This window comes from Tetrao urogallus (assembly GCF_951394365.1).
Source record: "Tetrao urogallus genome assembly, chromosome: 2".
Taxonomy (NCBI): Eukaryota; Metazoa; Chordata; class Aves; order Galliformes; family Phasianidae; genus Tetrao; species Tetrao urogallus.
In genome coordinates, this window is record NC_136814.1 from 30,563,056 (window position 1) to 30,583,747 (window position 20,692).

The window sequence follows — 20,692 nt, forward strand, 5'->3', positions numbered from 1 at the left end:
CAGAGTAGAAGGAGCATTACCCTGTGTAACAGTTCTTATAAAATATCCTAAGAATATCTGTATCAAATAATTTGTACTGATCAGAAAAAAGGTCTGAGAAGAAACAGTAGGCAAGGAACTGAACAATCAAAAATGACATAGTAATATAAAATATTTCCATCACTATTTAAATGCCAAATTAAATCAAGCAATAGTAAAAACAAAACAGAAACAAAAACAACAACAAAGAAACAGAAAACTAAAGCTCTTCTGTTTAAAATAACAGCACTGTTTTTGCTTATTTTCAATGATTTTTTTTCTTATGAACACACTATATACTTGATTATTTCTTTCATACAGAGTAATGTGTCCATTTGGTTTGGTCTGTCACTTCAGTGAAGCTGACCAGCAGTCAGCCCATCACGTCTCACCTTTGACACATATTTAATGCGTTTTTCCCCTTATGTTCACTACTCTGGTGCCTCCTCTTCTCAAGTTAAATACTTTTTCTTCTTTTTCTTTATACAGTGCAGAGTATATGGGCTTAGGATATGGAGATTTTCCTCTACTCCAGTTCACTGTCTAGTTCTGAGTTCAGTGGTGTGCAGTAGTTTGGCTTGTCTGAAGGTACGTACCCTGGGAGACACAAACACTTGTACGAACCTTCTGTGTTAATGCATTTGGCGTTCTTGCAGAGAGACATCCTGTTGTTCAGCTCATTGCACTCATTCACATCTGCAAAAAGTGGACAGCAAAACACACGTACTTCAGCATGTAGGTAAAACATTTATTTCCAGCATTCGCAGGAGCAGAGTAGGCTGTAGGAAGACACTGAGAATTATGTATTCAGTTGAGACCAGGTGGTAATAGGCTAGCCCAAAAACTGTAACACACAAACCTTTTGTTGGGAAGAAGTGGTAGTTACCATAGGAAATCAGTGTATTTAAAAACCTTAAATTGTTACATTACTTAAGCACAAAACACAATAACCACTTACAGGTTTCCACTTGATTGCATGAAAGTAGCTTTATAAGAAGGGTGTTGCTGGTTCTTAGTATAATATCCGTATTTGAAAAGCAAGTATTTCAGGCCTTGCTGGTGCTGCCAACAAGACAGGTATGAACAGCAAATTACCTGTAGTCCATAATGTGCAGCATTTGGCCTGAAACACCCAGAGCTAAGGAGGCCAATTTGCTGTAAAGTTCTAAAGATTACAAGGCAAGCAGGTAAGCTTACCATGATACACCTAGGAGACCAAAGCTGCGCATTACACAGCACACTGCTGGCAGGGTTAGCACGGACACTGACAAATACGCACACACCCCCTGTGATAGGCTGTAAGCTGAGAAGTGCTGGTTGTTTTGCTTCATCTTCTACCTGCCGCTTCACCTTTCCCTGTTTTTTAATTGTATACACAGTCACTAGATGTCCTGGTTGTCTGCTGTGCAGATTGACTAATTTATGAGTGAGAGGACAGACTGTTTATTTTCACTGCTGAAATCAGTGAGAGTTAGTGTACAATGTCCTGCCAAATGGATATCTGAATATTTGGGAGATAATGCTTAAAAACTGCTTAAAAAACTCGCTCCTGAAATTATTCTTCTGCTCTGGATCCAGATCTATTGTCTATTGAAAAAGCTTTGCTCTCTGTGTTACAGTGTTGCATTGTTGATACAAGTTTAAGCTTCCTTGCACAAGGGTGTGTCTTTTCATTTCTAGGCTCTTAACTGAACACAGCTGTCACGAGCTGAGGAACAGCACCGCAGTTACTTCTGTAGCCCTTGCAGTAATGAAGATTAAATCGGCATATTTAATAGAACATCAGTAATCATCAGTATCCTCTTCTTTTTTTTTTTTTTCTTAGCCTCTGCTTAGGTCAAATGACCGAATAAAACTGGCAGGCTAAAAGAAGAATAAGTAGTAAATACACTGTGCTCACCAACACAAGTCATCTTGGCCATGTCCAGGTGATAACCATCAAAGCAGTCGCAGGTGTAGCCTTCCTGGACTCTCACACATCGGCCATTTTCACATCCGTTCAGAATACCACACTCCTCTGCTTGTAACTCCTCAAAGCTGTTCAGAAAACCTGAGCGAAGAAAGAATTAGCAACAAGTAAGTTAGTTATTGCGCTGCTGAATGAATATATACACCCAAACACAGAGCGAGACTGAAATTCTCTTGGAGGTTTGCTGGAATGTGAGTTGACTTTGCAGAATGCAGGTCAGCTTTAGCAGAGCTACACCATCTGGAGTCGTAAATGCACTAGAAAAGCGCTCTGATGTTTCAAGATGAAAACTGAATGACTTAGTGAATGCTGTATTTTAAAATTGTGTTTAAAAACCTGAGGGTTGGCTTTTTGGTTTGGCTTTTTTTTTTTTTTTTTTTTTTTGGTAAATGAAATGGCATGCTTTGTCTATTTTTTAAAGGATAAATCAATGTTTTCTCAGTTGCACATTTTATTTTAATATTTAAGTATATCAACTTTTGTGTAAACAAAGGTAAGCAGTGGTAGTGCAGTCTGGGACAAAAGATCTTTACAATAGTATTCTAGAAAAGTGAGGTGTGCTTATGGGGGGAAATACTTAAATTCGATTGCCTTAAGGAAAGTAAGAAGAAATCAGATACTGCTTTACTATTGTGGGTTTGGTTAATAACTCTTTGGCTGGTACTTCAGCAATCAGTGCCAGTACAAATACTTGTAATCTACCCGTCGTTCCATGTCATAATTCTCAATGGTGAGTAGTCAAAGGCTCCCTGTTTCATTATGAATTTATGTATAAAGAGGGATATGTATTTAAAAAAAAAAAAAAAAAAAAAAAAAAGACATTTTTTACACATTCAGAGATTTTCTTTAAGACTGAATTGCTCCTCTTAGTTCTGCGTAAGTTTTTCAACCAGCTTTCAATTCACCGAGCTGTTTGTAACAGGACTGCAGATGGCAGCCCATCACATCAAAAGGCCTTCTAAGGAAAAAGGCTGGAGCGTGCGAGACTCTGTTGGCCTACCAGCATAATGAATATATAGCACAGAAGTAGAGGTGAAACTGGGGCTGGAATGGAACAAAGTATAATACATCTCCCCATCTGTCCCATAACGTATGATTAGTGGAGTGAATGCACAAACCATCGGTTTATGTAAAACCTGGTTACTTATTCACTGTTACAACAGTTGTAACCAATTTGCAAAGCCATCTTGCAATATAAATTTCTCTCCCTTTCCCGCTGCTTGTTCTGTCTTTTTCTATACATTTCATCCTGTCTTGGTTCTTGGGTCTCTTTTCTCTACTGCCTTGCTCTTTCTACTCTGCCCTTTTGTACTATCCTCCACGTATATCCTTCAACTTCGGCTATACATACCACTTTTCTGTGATGAAAATGTTGGACCTACACCAAGTGGCTGCTTTTGAAGAATATACTGAGGTCTGTAAGGATTTATTTCCCTCAGGCCTTAACAGGAAGCTGGGCCAGATCCATCAACAGCCTGGACATTCCTGAAGGACATCTGAGATGTTGTACACAATCCCTCACATCCTGCCTGCAGCCCATTCCTGAAGGTTGTATGCATGCATGCTCTCTGATCATCCTTTCTGTAGTTTCACTGCAGAGAGAGAACAGCTTGCGCGCTCTCCGTTTCTTCCATCTGAATTGTGCTGGAAAATCATGAAATACTGGCATGGAGGTATTTTTTTCTTTTTCCCTTTTTTTTTTTTTTTGTGTGTATGTGTGTCTCTTTTCAACTAAATGTACTCCAAAGAACTCTGTCCCAAGCTCCAGTGGAAAATTAATTTGTGAGAAAGAAAACTGGCGCTCCTCTCTACCTTCAGCTGTAAATCTGTTGGTAAATATAAATGTAGTGCATTTGGCACAGAATGTTCTACTGTATTAAAAATTAAAATTGCACTCTGAGCCCAAATGGACTCTTATACAATACAGGCTCTTGAACCAAAACACCTGACTGAAAGCTAATGTCATAGGAATAACTAAAAAATAAATAGGACACATTACTCAGAAGCAAACAGAAGAATAAAGCCAGCTACAGGGAAATAATCCAAGTTACAACCCTCATTTCAAGCATTTTACATAACAGAGAAACTTGCTTACGATCTTCAATGAAGTATGGATTAGTTTCTGGAGTGTAGTGCTCCTCAAAGTCAACCAAAGCATCTTGTCCATATGGCCGTCGAGATCCTGGAACAGGAATGTTGCACAGCTGGGCATAATCCTCTGAGGGGAGAAAGAAAAGAGGATATAAAACTAATCACACTTGTAACACAGTCTGCGTTGCATTAGTCGCAGTGTATTGTGGCTCATATTAGCTGGAAATAAACTTATCTTCCTAGAAACACCATAAATCTGCGATTCCCACAAAGCACTGTCTCTTCAAGAAGAATGTCATTAAAATGTAACGAGCCAAATACAGACTATTAAGTCATAATGGGATAACGCCAGGGATAGATTTCAGTCAGTAACTGCACCAAAAGTTATGGGTCATGTTCTTCTGGTCTGCTCTTGCCTTGAGCTGAGGGATGCTGTGTGTCCCACTGCCAGTGCACCCCTGACCAGAACTAGCTATGCTTATGCTCTTTGCTGGTTTAATAAAGGCTCTCCCAGTCCTTGTCTGCTAGCAGAAGACATCCCAAAGGAAGCAAAAGAAGCTGTATTTCTGGCAGTGCCAGCCAACCTGCAGAAATCACAGAATAAAAACCCTTCCAAAATAGCATGCACTCCTTTGCAAACCATTCTTCAAACCACAGGCTTAATTGTTAATGCTGTTCAAGGTCTGCTTTGGCTGCAAACCTGACAGGGCAAGAGGAAATGTATGGGAGAAATAGCTACACTGAAATTCTGCCTCTTGAGCGAAAACATACCAAAGCAGCTCTTCATTTTAGGTGTCAGAGTCTGAAATGCTGGTGTACAGAGTTTGATTTTCTTTTTTTTTTTGATTTATTGTGCTCCCTCAGTTTGTCTCCAGTATTTTTAGTAAATGGTAACTTATTTGAGACTGGAAACTCTGTTAAAATCCAGTAATCCAGGTGCTCCCTTACGCTTGCTACAGACTATTTAGCATCTGTTTCTGTGAAGATTGCCTGGTGTTCTGAGAATCAGGCAGAGTAAGGACGGGAACGAAAACCACCAAAAAGAGAGAGAGGAAAAAAAGCCCTAAGTAGATACAAAATCCAAGAATTGCAGATGGTTACAAAGCCAGAAACCTCATGCTGTGTTGAACTGTCCCAGACAGCAAATAGTTGGATATATCCAGACTGCCTCCAGACAGCCCAGAGGACAGCCCCTTTTGCTGCTCAGCACTGTCTTCTGGTTTTCCTAGGTACTATCATCTCCTTCACATGGGATGGCTTCACACTGTACCAAAAAGAATAAGGTGCTCAAAAGTCTGCTTGAATTCTGTGGCCAGCAACTCGGCTCTTGTGAATGTAAAACACTATACTGAGTGCAGAGCTTGTCATTGCATTTTGTAAAACTGCCACTGGGTTCCAGCCCACGTCTGCAGAATGCTACTTAGAAATCCTTCTAAACCTCAACCACCTTCTGCTCCAAGTGCGAGGGTTTTCTCCATTTTGCTCCTTTATATTATATTTAGACACAGTACTCTGTATACCTGAACAATCCTCTCCTCCTCACCCAGGTAAAAAAGGACACTGCCCAACGGAGATATCCCATGGTACTCAAACAAAACACAGCCAGCATAAAAAAAACCTTGGTATATAATGTTACCCACATTCCTTAATGCACAGCTTCCCACTGAGTTACTATAATAACGATCAGTTCTAACAGTTGTTACCAGAAACACCTTATTTTTTCCTTTCCCCTCATTTTACTTCAAAGTACAGGAACAGCTGGGTTGTCATCTCAGACTGACTCTTCCATTCTTTTATGCTGAACTACTGATACTTTGCCGGTCACGTGAAATGTCTGCATTTTTAGGTCTCATTATAACTAAATTAGCAGCAACAAAATGATGAAGAGTTGTCTTAGAGCTTACTGTAAGATTTGCCTTTGTTACAATGAGTTTTAACTGTATCAATGTCTTCCACAAGGCTATACTTACAACTGTAATACTCTGTTAAACTCTTGGAGTCCATCATGCTTAATTAACCATTTGTTAATGTAATCTGATCCTTAATAGTCCATATATTACCTGTATATACAGTTCTAGTACAGAAGCTTGCAAAGCATTTAAGTAGTCTTAACTTTACAATGTATAAATCTATAGTACGCATATAGAATGTACACGCTTTTTTTGATACATACTGTGATGTCTTCAAAATTACCTATAATAACCTTTGTGTACTGTATGCTCTTTTTAATTGTCCAAGTAATTGTTGATTCAGCTACTAGATAAAACCAAGGAGAGCAACAGCAAGCCACCTAAGAAATCATAAGAAACTCAGGACCAGTAACCAAATGCACCATGTAGTTGTACTTGCTTTTCTCCCTAGGGAAGGAAAGGGTGGGCAGAGAGGAAAGTACAAAGATTGGAAGGCTCTTAGGAGGGATATGCTATGGAAAATCTTGAGAACTGGCGTTTTGAATCAAAGTTAGTTAGAGACTTGGATGCCTTTACATTCCCTCTTTGGATGATAGAACAGCATGATAGTTACAGGATGATAGTTACTGCAAGACAGATGTGTATGTATAATTGTTGTTGTTTTAAACTTTTCCCCTTGCTATGCTATGTTCCTACAGTTCCAATTAAAAATATATTTTGGGTCACCGCACTGCGCTGGTCACAATTTCCCAGGGAAGCAATTTAAAACAAAGTGCTATAAGATACTTTGGTGAAGACATATGAACAGTGCACAGAAAGCTGCAGCAAGTGTACAAATGAGTGAACAGCATGATGCTGCCCCGGGGAGATGTCTGGAGGAGGATGACATCATGAAGGCAGGAGGGAGGCAGAGAACAAGGAGCAATCTGTAACAACCTCTGAATTACAAAAACATTTCAGCTGTCATAGAAATTAATGCTCGCTTTCAAAATAGTCTTTCATATAAAATGATGGAAAAAAGTGTTTTCTATAATCACAGTCAATGCTAGAACTTTTTTCACACAGATTCATTTTCTCTGCTAGCTCATCTTCTGGCTGCGATCAGCAATAATGATGCAACTACTGTTACAAGGGGCAATTAAAAGGAGTTAATCTGTGTTGCCTCATGTTTTTCTGTGTTTTTCTCACAACACTGATATGAAGCATTGAGACAGCTTATTGTATAACATAGCAGAGCTATCATAAAAGGAAGCTGATTTATGCTTCCAAAATCATAAAGGACATTTTCTAAGGCAGATGCATGCACATAAAACAAATACGTTATGGGATTACAGCTAGATGCTCATGCATACTGGCACAGATATTAGCCATAATTGGTGGTGAAAGCTGGGCTGACAAGACGACAGAACATAAAAGGGATGGATGGACCGCTTTGAGATTCTTGTTAGCACAAATGCAGCTGCACATATAATTTGCATAAAGTTGTAACTGCGCAAGCTTGTGTGGGCTTTGCTTGCACCTGGAGTCATAGAAATACTAAACTCTCTAGTCAGAAAAAACATTCCCTATTTCATGCATCTAAGACAAAATACTATATTAAAAAAGCGTTTCTCGACATAACCGTGATTGAACCACAGCCAGTCCTCCCTCCTGCCTATAAAGCAAGCTTTATTTCTCTTCCAGCTTCTTAGAACTGTCATCATTGCACAAACTAAAAAGCAGCCAAGGCTATCAACATCATGGCAATCCCTTCATGTTATTTAAAAATGCAACAGATCGACTATGGAAGACGTTACTGGAGGGAAGGACAAAGCTAACAAAACATGTATTACATGTAATGAAGGTACCTTCCCAATCAGAGCTTCTGGACATCAGTCTGAATAGGCTGAGTTTCTGCTGTCTCAGGAGATTGCATCACTTGTGAACTGAAGCTGAAAATATTTCTGTAGTACCTTTAGACTGTGCTCTTTGACAATTTAGATAATTTTATCAACATCTTTCACAAACAGATGCTGAGGTTTGTGGTAGACTGCATTCATATATATGCTACAACTCTTGGTACTCAAGAAAACATGAAGGGTACTAGGACTTTTCATGACAGACCATGTCTTTGCATGAAGAAACTCTAATTGAAATTGCTGAGGAAAACTCTCAGTGGATATAAAGCTCTGGTTAAAATTGAAGGAAGTACCAACCTCATGATATTAAAATCTTCCTTATGTTCCTCATCTGAGGCTGCTCATATTTCCTAAAACAAGCTTTTCTCCTACTGCTTGTGGTAGATTGTTAAAAGTCAGAGTGTTTCTGCCACAGCTTTGCAAATGGCCTTCTGACTCCTTGCTGACTTTCATATATGCATGGAATTCCATGAGCAAAACCCTTCCAAAGTTATTCTGCTACACTTCAGAAAAAAACATTGAAAATCATTGACAGAAATGAAAGCAGCCAAAAATCTGCACAATGGAGCATAAGACTTTAAATATTCAAGACCCAATCACTACTATTTTCTGTGCCCCAAAGGTAATTCATTTGTCCAGGATCCTTACCAGAAAGGAAGCATGCCATCCTAAATGGAAAGATGAACAATGATCTCCAGAAATCAATCCAGTGCCTCCCTGCTGATCTTTACCATCTTGAAAGAGTACAGATGGAAACTCATCGTTTATACACATTGGTTTCCCTTGTACTTCAAGATCTTCATGAGGGGCACCAGCCAGAACTCAGAGGGAAAAACATGTTCTCATAATATGGAAGCTCAGCCCAGAACTAACTCAATGTTTACGAAGGATACACAAAGTTCCTTGCCACAAAAATGCAATCCAAATAATGTGTTCTGCCAGAAGCCATGAAGTTCAACCATCATGTGTAGGCATCTCCATGGTCTGCACCTGAGTTAGTCATCCAGTGCTCCTTCTTAGTCCACTGAAAGACATAACTACTTTTAGGACACCATCTCATTCTGAAGTAGATGTCTGGAATAGGTCAGACAAATCTAACCATCAGGGTGCTTACTTCTTCTTTCTGGTGGAATGGGAAGCTGGTAGGGCTGAAACACATGTAGGTTTTCTGTATAAAAAGCATGAAATTGGCCAAGAGGAATCCTACATTCTCCTACATAACACTCCAGATGACTCACGTTAGCCACTGCCCTCGGTAGTTCTCTCAGTAGTCTGGGCTTTGCCTATACTACAGTGGAGATAAAGAGAAACTTTAAGTGTAGCACAGGTCTTCAGCAGTTTCTGATAACACAAAAAACAATCAGAGAATTGTAGGATGGTTGGAGTTGGAAGAGACCTTAAAGCCAACTAGTTCCAGCCTCCCTGCATGGACGTAGGCACTTCCTGTTAGGAAAGTATAAACTCCTGTAACATCTAGTGAGTGGAGTTTTCATTGCTATTTCTGTAGATCTTCTAAACATAAAATGGTTCCAGTTAAAATGCGTACCCACGAAATGTCAGAGTAAAATGCTGAAAAAGTGTAAGTTTAAACAGGTAAGCAGGCTGAAAAATGGAACAGCAGTATTCTCTACAGTTGCACGAATGTCCTAATGACATTATCTTGGTAGTCAGACCACCAAGTTTTATACACTATATATTTTGCTATAGATGCAGCAATGTATCCTCATCCTCAGTAAATAGTTATTAAAATGTCTGTAAGAAATGCAGAGCCCCAGTCCTACCACCTTTTTCCATATCAGAACTTCTCTTGGCAGCTACCTACATACAGGAAGAGAAGACATCCCCCTTAACAGGCTGGCATATCTTTAGTTCAGGGGCATTAACTCCACCTTCCTAGCATCCTAAGCTGCTTACCGAAGCAAAGGAGGTACTGCACTGCAAAAAACAAAGTCCTAGGCAGGTTTCTGGAAAACATTTTACAAATATAAAAACAGACAGTCTCCTTAAATTAAACACTGACCCTGACACACTTCCTTACTCCACATTTTCTAACTTCTATCCCCTCCCTTCAAACTTACTGTACCATGAAACAACACACCTTGCCTAACATTCATTTCCATCCCATAAGAGTCTCACAAGAGCTTCTGGAGTCTCAGCAGATTTTTAATGCGGGTGTTACATGTTCAGGTTAGCATGAGATGTCTATGGCCTAATTCTGGATTCCAGATTTTTTTCAGTCTTGGCCTATTTCTCCGTTTTCTGGCAGGGATACTTTGACCCAGCTGTTAAACCCATTGGAGTCTGTCTTGATGCCAATTACTAGAGCATGCACTCCATATGGAAACTGTTGGGTCTTCACAACACTAACAGTAAATTGAGTGAAGAAGCAGAGCATCTGAAGGCAGGTTGGCTGACAGGCTTTTTAAGGAATGGATGCTTTACTTTTGTTATCTAAAACAAAAATACCCACTTTCGCAAACTTCATCAATCTGTCAATTATTAGAGATTGCAAGCGATATTTAAAACTTCAAATGGGTTTTTAAGAAACTCAAAAGTTTCTTGACGACAATAACTGAAAGTTCTTTGGGCAAGTACAGCTTAAGATTGCAGTAATTCCAGGAAAAGAACCAAAACTTTTAAATTTTCACGACTTTGGTATTGGATGCAAACATTGAAAGTCTTTTTCTGTAACATAATGATATCATAAGATTGTAATGTTAGAAGCAATATAATTGGAATCAACCTGTCCTTGCTTCCTTCTTTTAATGACAAGAAGGCCTATCCTGCAAAATTGTTAATGCAAATAAGATACATTCAATCACATCACTATATTTGATGTTTGCACTATTTTTGTCAGGAATTTGAATTAGTATTTTTAGTTTATTCCTTGGTGGTGCCTTCAAAATACTTACTAGCCTTACCTCTGGTAATATGTTGCTGCTCAGTTGCAATACTTAAACTATTGCTAATTCTTTTTGTCTCAGTCTCCAAATACACAGCGTCATTTTCAGGGGTAGTTGTTTGATCAAGCACCAGAAGGTAGGAAAATCCCCATCAGTAGTTTTCAAGAATGTGAGCAACTACATAAATTTCATGCTGATGAATGGATGGATTTCTTTTTCATTTATGTGGATCAACTCTTTATCTCCCCACTGTTTCTATGCTGGATCTGATTCAAACAGGAAGTTTAAATCTTGTAATGAAAATTTCAAGTGCTTTCAGAAAAGGCTGGGACACCATATGCATTTGTTTTAGAAGGTGCTTAACATTCTATCACTCATAGCTGTAGCTCTGTATTTCCTTCTAACTGCAACATCTAGATCCTTGGGTATAAGATAATTAAAATAATTATATTTATGTCCTTAACTGTAAATCTTATGTAAGTTATATAGGCAGAGTATAGATAATGTAAGAAGAAACCACAGATCAGCGAATGATCTAGTTATCTAATCCATTTCATGGTAAAAGTCTGTCAGTGGTAATGCATCCCCATGTCTTCTTTTTCATGTGTCACAAATCTTCAGAACGCCCCTAACTTGGAAAATAAGCAAACACCTTCAGTAGTAAATTTGGCCAACACAATACACAGCTATTTAAAAATGGAGAAATTCCAGGTTCCCCACCCAGGACCTGAACCTGTGACCTGCTAGCCCAGAGGTGTGAAAGCACTCTCTTGAGCCAATGATATCACTTTAAGTGCTACAAACTGAAGACATGTCAAATGAATCATTTATTCAGTTCAGTCAGCTTCAAATTTTTCTTGGTAAATGTTCCTGAAAACGGAGAAGGTTTCCAGGTTTGTGTGTGTGCACGTGCACATGTGCAAGGACACATGAGCATGTACCACCTACACTAAGGAATGCTGGTTTTTTTTTACATACTAAAGATTCAGTATGCTTTTGTTCTTTTTAACTCTCTATATTCCAATCCAATTTAAGTAGTCTGAGATCGAAGTATGCCTCGTACTTTCATTTAAGGCAGATATTTTGCAGTGCTCTTCAGCTTTGAGGATCATCCAAGTGACTTCTGGCATTTTGTTATCCATCGTGATCCTTCATATCATTTCTTTAAAGAACTACTCATGTCCTTTCTAGTTAGTTGGGATCTGCATCCTGCTGTTGTCACAGGGTTTCTGCTCCAGAATCCTGTGGATTCTGGATGGATTAAAACCGATCTAATTTCAAGTCTAAATATGTTCGAACTGAATTTGTTCCCTCATTATCTTACATGGATACCGTTATTTAAAAGCTAGTGGGACTTATCTATGATGTTGATATAGCAGAGCCTTACCATTTACAACCCTTATTCTGCATTTAAGTCTGTCTTTTTCCATTTACCCTTTTAAGATGGGTTCTCCATACCATGACCATCGTGGTAGTTCTCTGTTCTTTTTCAGGTTTACTCTACTTTATTCTGCTCTGTCTTTCCATCTGAGGAGCTCCAGGTCAACGCAACAATTCTCACCATGAATTATTGCCTTGTGTTTTTTTTTTTTCTTTTCTCATTCCATTTCAATTGTTATTCTAGCCAATGTAGTAATTTCATTCTGTACACGTCCAGCTTATGTCATACTGTTTTTCTTCTTCAGTCTCCTGAAGAAGAGTGAGCATTAACCAGTAGTTATTCTGGCCAACACCAAAGTCAGATTTTTTTTTTTTTTCCAGTTGCTGTACTTCCAAAGCAAACTCAAACACAGAAAGATGTATATGAACAGTTCAAGGAACTTGCAAGTGAATTCTAAAAAGATAAAACCCAGGCAGACAAGAACACAGCTCCATTAGTACTTTGATAAGCTCTTCTGTGTACTTTGAACCATGTTACTGAAAGACACTTTGTAAGAAAGTCACATCCAAACTAAGCACTTCAATAGTTTATATGGAAGAAGTTACAGTGATTGCATACAAGTTATTGTGGTACCAGATTCTATAATACCAGGGCTGTTAAAGGTACAGATGTATCACCTCATGTGCTGACATACAACTTTGTTGCTTCTAGGGGGTCTCTTCTCCAGTTTTCAGCTCACAGAAAATGTCTGTGTCAGTAACAACATATCTCTACATCTGTTTAGCTTTTGTACTCGCCACAAGACATAGTTTCTACTTGAAGTATCCTGGAACAATGTCTAATTTCTAAACGCTAAACCAAAATGTAGTCATAAAAAAATATGACCTGCTAGTCAGTTTGTGCTCTAAAACACTCTTTAACATCCTTGGAAATCCTTTAGTCCTTATTGTACTTCATTTCCCTTACCTATCTTAAATTGCTTCTCTAAACATTTCATAATAAGCAAGCATGTAACCATATAATAACAACAATTTCTTTGATTTAGTGATTTGAAACCACTATTTAGCAGACCCTTATCAAGCAAACATCCATTTGCAGCCAGTCTGGCAGAACATCACACTGAAAATATATCTGTATGTGTAATACCTGCAACAAAAATTGGAATCATTTATGTAGCCTGCTGAGTATTAGCATGTGTGCACATGAACTATGTGTATCTTTTCAGAGGTAGCTTTTAATTTCTCTTTCGTGGTAAGGAATTCTGCTACTCTTAAGATGCCCTCCTATCTTCACCAGGGTCCTACACTGCCAGTCACTGAGAGATTCACCCAAAAGAAGTGGGTCCAATAGATTCCAAAAAATAAAAGCAGTACATTTTCCAAATCTGGACCATAATGGCTTCCCCTTATTTAGGGAGAACAATTTCCATTAGCTTTTGAAGGGTTGTGGGTTTTTTATTCATTATTAGCCCAGGTATAGATGCAAGAGATTACACATGCCAGAGTTTGTTCCAAGAATGGAAATGTTCATTTCCTTACCTGATTCTTTCATCGGACACAAGGCGCACTGCATGCCCCAGGCTTCACCATACAAGCAGCAGCACTCGGTGTATGTAGTCTGCTTTCCAACCAGAGGTCGACTACAGACAAAATCGTCACTTAGATGCTGCCAGCAAAGATCCTGGTAGACCTCAGTTTCTTCAGTTTGTTCTGATGGAGAAGACAGTATTACATCATATTTGCAGCACTATTGTTTAAAAAATAGATACTGGCATAATGCAGAGTTCTGTAAATACACACTAGAGATTAACCTAGCTTTACTGCTCGTGAATCCACGACAAGACGGACTTTACTAAATACAAATTTAAGCATTTTTAAGTGCTTGGTGACTCATCCCTTGAGATTTTGATTTTTCAATGGCATTATTAGACACAGAATACACAAAAACTAAAATTTCCAAAGGAAATAACCATTCATTAATGATAATAATTATTAGTAATTATTAACAGTTAACAATAATTACTAATAATTAATTATAGGACTAGAGGGAATGGTCTCCAGTTGTGCCAAGGAGATTCAGATCGGTTTTAGGAAAAATTTCTTCTCTGAAAGAGTGGTCAGGCACTGGAACGGGCTGCCTGGGGACATGGTGGAGTCACCATTCCTGGAAGTATTCAGGAAAAATTTAGATGCTGTACTGAGGGACAGGGTTTAATAGGAAATACTGGTGGTAGGTGGACACTTGAGAGAGGAGGAATATTGCTGAATGCTTAGCACTGACTCAGCTTGGAAGTTTGCATAGATCTAAAAAACAAAAAAGCAGTGTTTGGACAGTGGTGAATATTTGGAGAATTACTGGAATGAACCTTCAATAAGGGTTATTTTACTTTTCTTACATGACTAGCAATAGCATCAGAATGAACCGTTACTGTTAGAACAGAGCTGAACAACAATTTTACATGGGCTCAACAGAAGACTGGATAAATTCTTGGAAGAATCCCATTAACTAAACAAACTGCATCAGACTAATGAAATCCCATCAGCTGAAAATAGTTAGAGGCTGGGAGAATATTGGGGGTGGGGGATGAGGGGAAATACTGTTTATCTGCTCTCTTCTGGTCCCTAATAATCCACTTACAGCTATTGTTAGAGATGGAATACTGCTGTGAGCTACTGTCACATTCTTACCAACATTAACAAAACATGCATTTTTGTTGGAATATTTGGAATATGTTTTTCTGGAATATTTCAGAGGCATACTAGTTTTTACAAAATTCTCAGCAGCAACAATTATTTCCTAGTCCTAGCAATCTGAAAACTTTATCAAAAGGAGAACAGAAAACTTAATATACTTGGAAAGTAAAAACCACAGCACAATTGTTTTATAAAAACATCTGAAAGGTTTTGATTTTGTTCCAACACAGAACAAAATATAAGAGTTGTCACAAACGAAAATCATGCAAATATTAACTACATTTTTACATGATACAGCCACAAGATGCAGTAGTGCACAGGTAAGTATACAACAAAAATCTACAGTGTGTTCTGCAAGTGTAAAGATCTAGGTAGATACTCGCTAAGAACTTGCCAGAACATGCAGTGAAGAGCAGCATTGGTTATCAGCAACCAGCTCTAAATCCTGCTGGTACAAAGGAACCAGCGTGTGCTGTCCTCTGCAGCAGGGAGGACAGTGCCAGTAGTGATACAAGGCTTGAGTGCTTTGTGCTGGGTGAAAAGGTCATTGATGTATTCTCCACAGTATTGAATGATGGAACACCCTTCTGGGCCCTTTTCTCTTCAAACCCTAGATGAAAGCAAAGAACAATCCTGCTTTTTGTTTGTTTAACTCGAGACTGAACCATAGGAATGCTGTTGTCCTTTCACAGTTCCAGGCAAGAGGATGACTACACTGCTCCTCAAAAATACCAGTTCTGTAATTCTGCATGACTAAATCAGGCACTTGGTCTGTATATCCACATTTCCTTTCACAGAAGCACCTTAGGAAAATTTATTGAGAGTTACAGGGACCAGAGGTCTGGATTATGCTTATGCAATGCCAATACTAATAAAAAACATTGTGATGTTTCTTTAAAAGTTGAGCATGGCATAGGCTAAGCTGTACAGACTGAATAAATGCTCTGGATTTCTGAAACATTTCTAAGAATCTCAGAATAGCTGACATCCTTTTCAGAAATCAATCAATGTCCACTGAAATCAAAAGAATGCGAAAAGTATTATTTAAATAGCGTCACTGCAGCTCACAGCTTGAAAAGTGAGCCTGATGCAACTCAAATATTAATCAATTGAAAGCATAGATATAATTTAAGCTGTTTTCTTCTATATCTTGTTATTCCTGGTTTTATTCCAATGGTAGAAGCTCACAGTCATTCATTCTGAATTAGAGTGGACTAACTCCAGAGTTAGCCCACAGCCAAATCCCAGTCTCACAAAGCCTGCAAGCAAGATGCACCTCTTTGTGTACAAAGCTGTAAGAGGCCAATGCAGAGCTGGTGAATCAGCAGTGGAAAACTCCCCAGCCCAAGCCTAATTTTAATTGATACTTTCAGCAGTCTCCTGTCTAACATGGCAAGGTAGAGCCCTGTGAAGTCCTACAACATGTTGCTTTCTGGATAAACAGGTGATGAACTAAGCAGTGCCCTCCAAAATCCTCTTGGGAAAAAAAAGAGCAGGATCATCCAAGCACGACCCATACTAAGCTTACTGTGGTCTGTAGCCACGTCAGCACCACCTTATAGAGGTGTACTCACTCCAGGAATATATATAATGGATCATACCACTTGAATCTGCTGGTCTGATGCATCGCTTTTCTGTTGCGTCCAAAACCATTGGGTGTGTACAGAAACAGTTGTAAGATCCTTCTGTGTTAATGCACTGGCCATCAATGCAGCTGTTTGGGTCCTGACATTCATCCGTGTCTTAAAATGGAAGGAAATGTATCAAGGAAAGCCAGCACAAAGCAGTTGTATCGTGTTAATCAGTGTTTATATTTTCTTACATTAGGAGTAGATTTCCCTGCATGTCTTCTGTTAAGTACTGAAATCCTGCCTGTGCCCATAAAGAAGAACAGACAGATGAGCAGGATGGTGATCTCTAATCCTCAGATACCAGGAAGCATCTGGATGAGGAGGTTTGCTGAGGTAGGAGTGCCAGGCATACCCTGCATCCAGCACAGTTGCAGCTGGTTCACAAGTTCCTATCCCTGTGGGATAGTACTGGCAGGCATTAGAGGTGGGCATACTCTCTGAGACTCTTCACGACCTCATCAGAAGGAAGGATTAAGTTATCTGGCCACAACGTTTCTTAGTTTGGATTGGAGAAGAAAAGCAGAAATTTAGCCCAAAGGGAAGAACAGGCCATACTTAAAAGAAATTACCTTAAATTAGCAAAGAAAAACAAAAATAAAACCAACCAAACTTTGTAAAGAAACAATCTTAGAAACCCAAGGTGAAAGACTCTCTTATTGTGGTTGCAAAAATTACTTCCTTTCATTATGCTATTCTGCACATTTTACAAGGTTATTTGCTTACAGAATAAAAGCCAGGGTGACACTAATTTTTAGCTGAATACCAGAACCAAAGGAGTACAAAATTCTGTGGACTAAACTGAGCTTCAGAGACCTGAACTATAATTTCACATTGCATTTTAACTCCTTGTGGAAAATAATCTGTCCTTAAAAACAAACAAACAAAGAACCCATACCTCTGTTGATTCATTATACTAAAACCAGCACACTTAACTAAGCACACTATGGTGGGCTTCACCATACTGATTTCAGGTGTTTGTCCCATGTACAAAGAGCAGAAAGCTAAATGTTAGCTGGTGTAGTAAAGCAGCAGTGTATGTTTGCAGGGAGGGAGCTACCTCCAATCACTGTGCTGCCTGGATAAGGGCTGGTAGCAGCTCTAAACTACACTCAAGGGAGCACAAGGAGCTGTTTTGGAGATGCAAACTCTTGGGAGCAATTTGCTGAGAAAGGAAGCAAATAAAGCAATCTCTGCTCTACATGCCATTACCATGTCAGCCAAAATTGCTGCCCAGCCAAGCAGAAGGGAAAAGAAATGACCCAGTGCCTCTGAAAAAGCTGCTATTACAGGAGTTTGGAGGCCCTGTGTACCTCTCCCCTTACTGGGAGTACTGCAGTTCTGGTGGGAATTCAGCTGTTTGAGTCTGCTTGTTTTGCCCATCTGCATACCATTACAGTGACAAGACCATTTTAAATAAACTTACCAAAGCACTGGAGCTTAACAGGGTCATAGTATGTGCCTTGTTTGCAGTAGCACTCATAACCTGGCTGTGTATTCAAACAGAAGCCATTTTTACAGATTTCTTGTCCAAAGAGCTGGCATTCGTCAGCATCTGAAAAGAAAACATTAAAGGCTGCATTATCATAATTATTACAAGGCCACACAGAAGAGCAGAATGGAATAAAGCCTGTACACGTCTGTTCAAGTAAAGTGCACTTTAAACAGTGGGGCCTAGCAGCACAGATATTCATAGAAAAAATAAATCTGATATAAAAGAGGCAAAATAGAAAAGAGGTAGCCAAAACAGAAAAGAGAAAACTTGTGCACTATAACTTTCTCTTGTCAGAGCAACTCTTACGGCACATACACATGGTAGATGAACTGCACAGAGTAAAGCCTGTGATACTGGGAGAGCCTGCAGCTCCTCTATCTAGCCTTCGGGCAAGCAAAACTGATTCAATATGGCCAGGCCTATGCTTTTCAATATAATTTGCTTTACGCAAGGGATTCTCACCATGAAATCCAATCAAATCACATCATATTACTACAGAACTAACTAAGCAGTTATGCTTATTGACTTTCGTCGCTGCTCTCTTTCTTTCCCCGCAGTTTGGCAACTGCTGTGTGTAGCAGAGAATCCTCCTATCGGCACTGTTAGTGATTTCATTATGCAAACGTATCAAAAAGTTCACTGGAGACTTCCTTCCCCATAGAAATAATCGTGTCTGTTGCAAAATGCAGTGCTGCAGCTCTTAGAGCCACCAAGTGACAAAGAGAATCCATCACGCTTTCAGATGAATTATTTTTTTCCAACCCTCTTTCATTTGCTCAACCTATCTGCTACACTGCTAAAGCACTCTGTTGAAGCTAGGTTGGTATAAAAACAGCAATAACAAGCACAGTGTAAAGTAGGTGATTTTCTCTCAATACCAGTTGTCTCAATCCACTGTCTTCTATAGACTTACTCCCCACTAGGGCAATATATACTTCAGCCTCAAACTGTCATTTCCAGTTGTACATCAGTTTTAAAGGCAAATTATTCAAATACTTTTTGAGAGGAACTGAAAGAACAATAAAGCTATTTTTACAGTTACTCTTCCAGCCCCTAAGTGGCTTCAAACATTAAATATTTTAAGTTGGACTGTTTAGCAGCAACGCAAAGATTAATAAGAAATATTATTTAGCTGGATGTCTGTACATGTATTTCTTTTTGCTGTGGAACAGAGGTATGTGTCTGTCTGGGGAAAAGTGGGAGAACCTGGCTGAGCATATTCACTTCTGACAGATAATTTCAAATGAAACAGGAGCTTTTGCTATATGGAAAAGTTTGCTGACAAGAGCAACAGAAACACAAGTTAGTGTAACAGAGCAAGATCACATTATTAAAAGGACTTGTCCGTTTACTGTCTGTCCTCTGTGCCGTTCCTAAGGTTATTAGGAAATAAACTTATAAAAACAGAAAGAGTCTCATTATGGCAAGGAATTGCTGAGGATATTTCCAGATTGAAATATTTCCGCCCTCCAGTACTCATGGCAGCTAGAGAGGTTACCAACCCTGAGGTAGCACAACAAAACCAATGAAGATTTGGTTTGACACATCTGGACATCGTGTGCACACAGTGTGTCCCAAATCTACAGAAGTCTCTACACAGATAAATAACATGCTTAAACAATCCTCTAATAAACATACCCTCACAGAATGTTAGGTGCTTCAAGAGAAGCTCTGTAATAGTATCCTGACTTGTCTAGATGGAAACTGTCAGCCTAGCCATCTCATGCCATCAATCATAGGTCTGGAGTGATCCCATGACATCTTTTTCTTTACTCACTCTAAGTTGGTCAACAAAGAGACACCTCTAAAGAGTGAAGATCTTACACAAGAACCCAGTTTAAATGCCCAAATTAGTTTGAATGAATCTGGGTATTAGTGCCTCACAACTTTCAGTATCTTTTCCATGTCCCTGTGAAGTAAAGGACAGCATGTTCCTCAATTTGTGAAAAGCAAGGAAAGGTACAAATAAATACTTCATGAGGACAACACTGAAAGATAGAAGGAGGGCAGAGAATGGAACTATTCACTAACCGGATAGGAAAAATGACCTATCAGTATCCTGGTCATTGAGGAAGGATAGTTAAAAAACGTACAGATAACAATCATACGAAGAAAATATTTCACCATCAGTTTTGTCATCTCTCAGATTTAAGACTGACAGAGCTGGGATTTAGCTGGAAGCAACTTTGGCCAATGTTTGTCAACCATGTGACAGTATGCCTCTATTAATAGTAGCTCTTTAAAAAATATCCAATTTTACTGCATTTTTATGTGATGTGAACACATGGTAATCTCCACATAAATTCTTGATTTGTAAAACAGTGATTCTAATAGGAAAAAAAATATATAATTTGTATACTTTTTAAAGATACTGCAGTTACTGCATAACTCAAACACAATACATTGATTTCATTTTAGGTAACTAATACAGTGCATGACACCATATGCTGAGGAAAATTGATTTCACAAATGTGAGTGACCACTTTTCAAACAGGAATTTCCCTGATCTCGCTCTTCTCTTAGTGATGTCCACACCCACAGGCTCAGATTTCTGTCACTCACATTCTCTACAGTCTTTTGTTCAGGAATAATTTCATGAAGTTCTGTAATGAGAATCTCATTGCTGAGCTTCCGTCAATTTTTATATTCACTCTTTCTTCTAAGTCTAATTTTAACAGAACACCTCCTCCCAGCTGCCCATGCATT

General features: G+C 38.9%; 1 protein-coding gene across 1 annotated transcript in view; it reads right to left on the reverse strand.

The window, feature by feature from the left end:
* Positions 1 to 544: 544 nt before the first annotated feature.
* Positions 545 to 20,692, reverse strand: part of LTBP1 (latent transforming growth factor beta binding protein 1) — a gene marked incomplete at both ends in the record, with an annotated part of 180,805 nt that continues 160,657 nt past the window's right edge. The window contains 6 exons of the mRNA XM_079550558.1: positions 545 to 714; positions 1,919 to 2,068; positions 4,083 to 4,205; positions 13,709 to 13,879; positions 16,465 to 16,605; positions 17,918 to 18,046. Coding sequence (XP_079406684.1) covers positions 545 to 714; positions 1,919 to 2,068; positions 4,083 to 4,205; positions 13,709 to 13,879; positions 16,465 to 16,605; positions 17,918 to 18,046 — 884 coding nt within the window. The remainder of the gene's footprint in view (positions 715 to 1,918; positions 2,069 to 4,082; positions 4,206 to 13,708; positions 13,880 to 16,464; positions 16,606 to 17,917; positions 18,047 to 20,692) is intronic.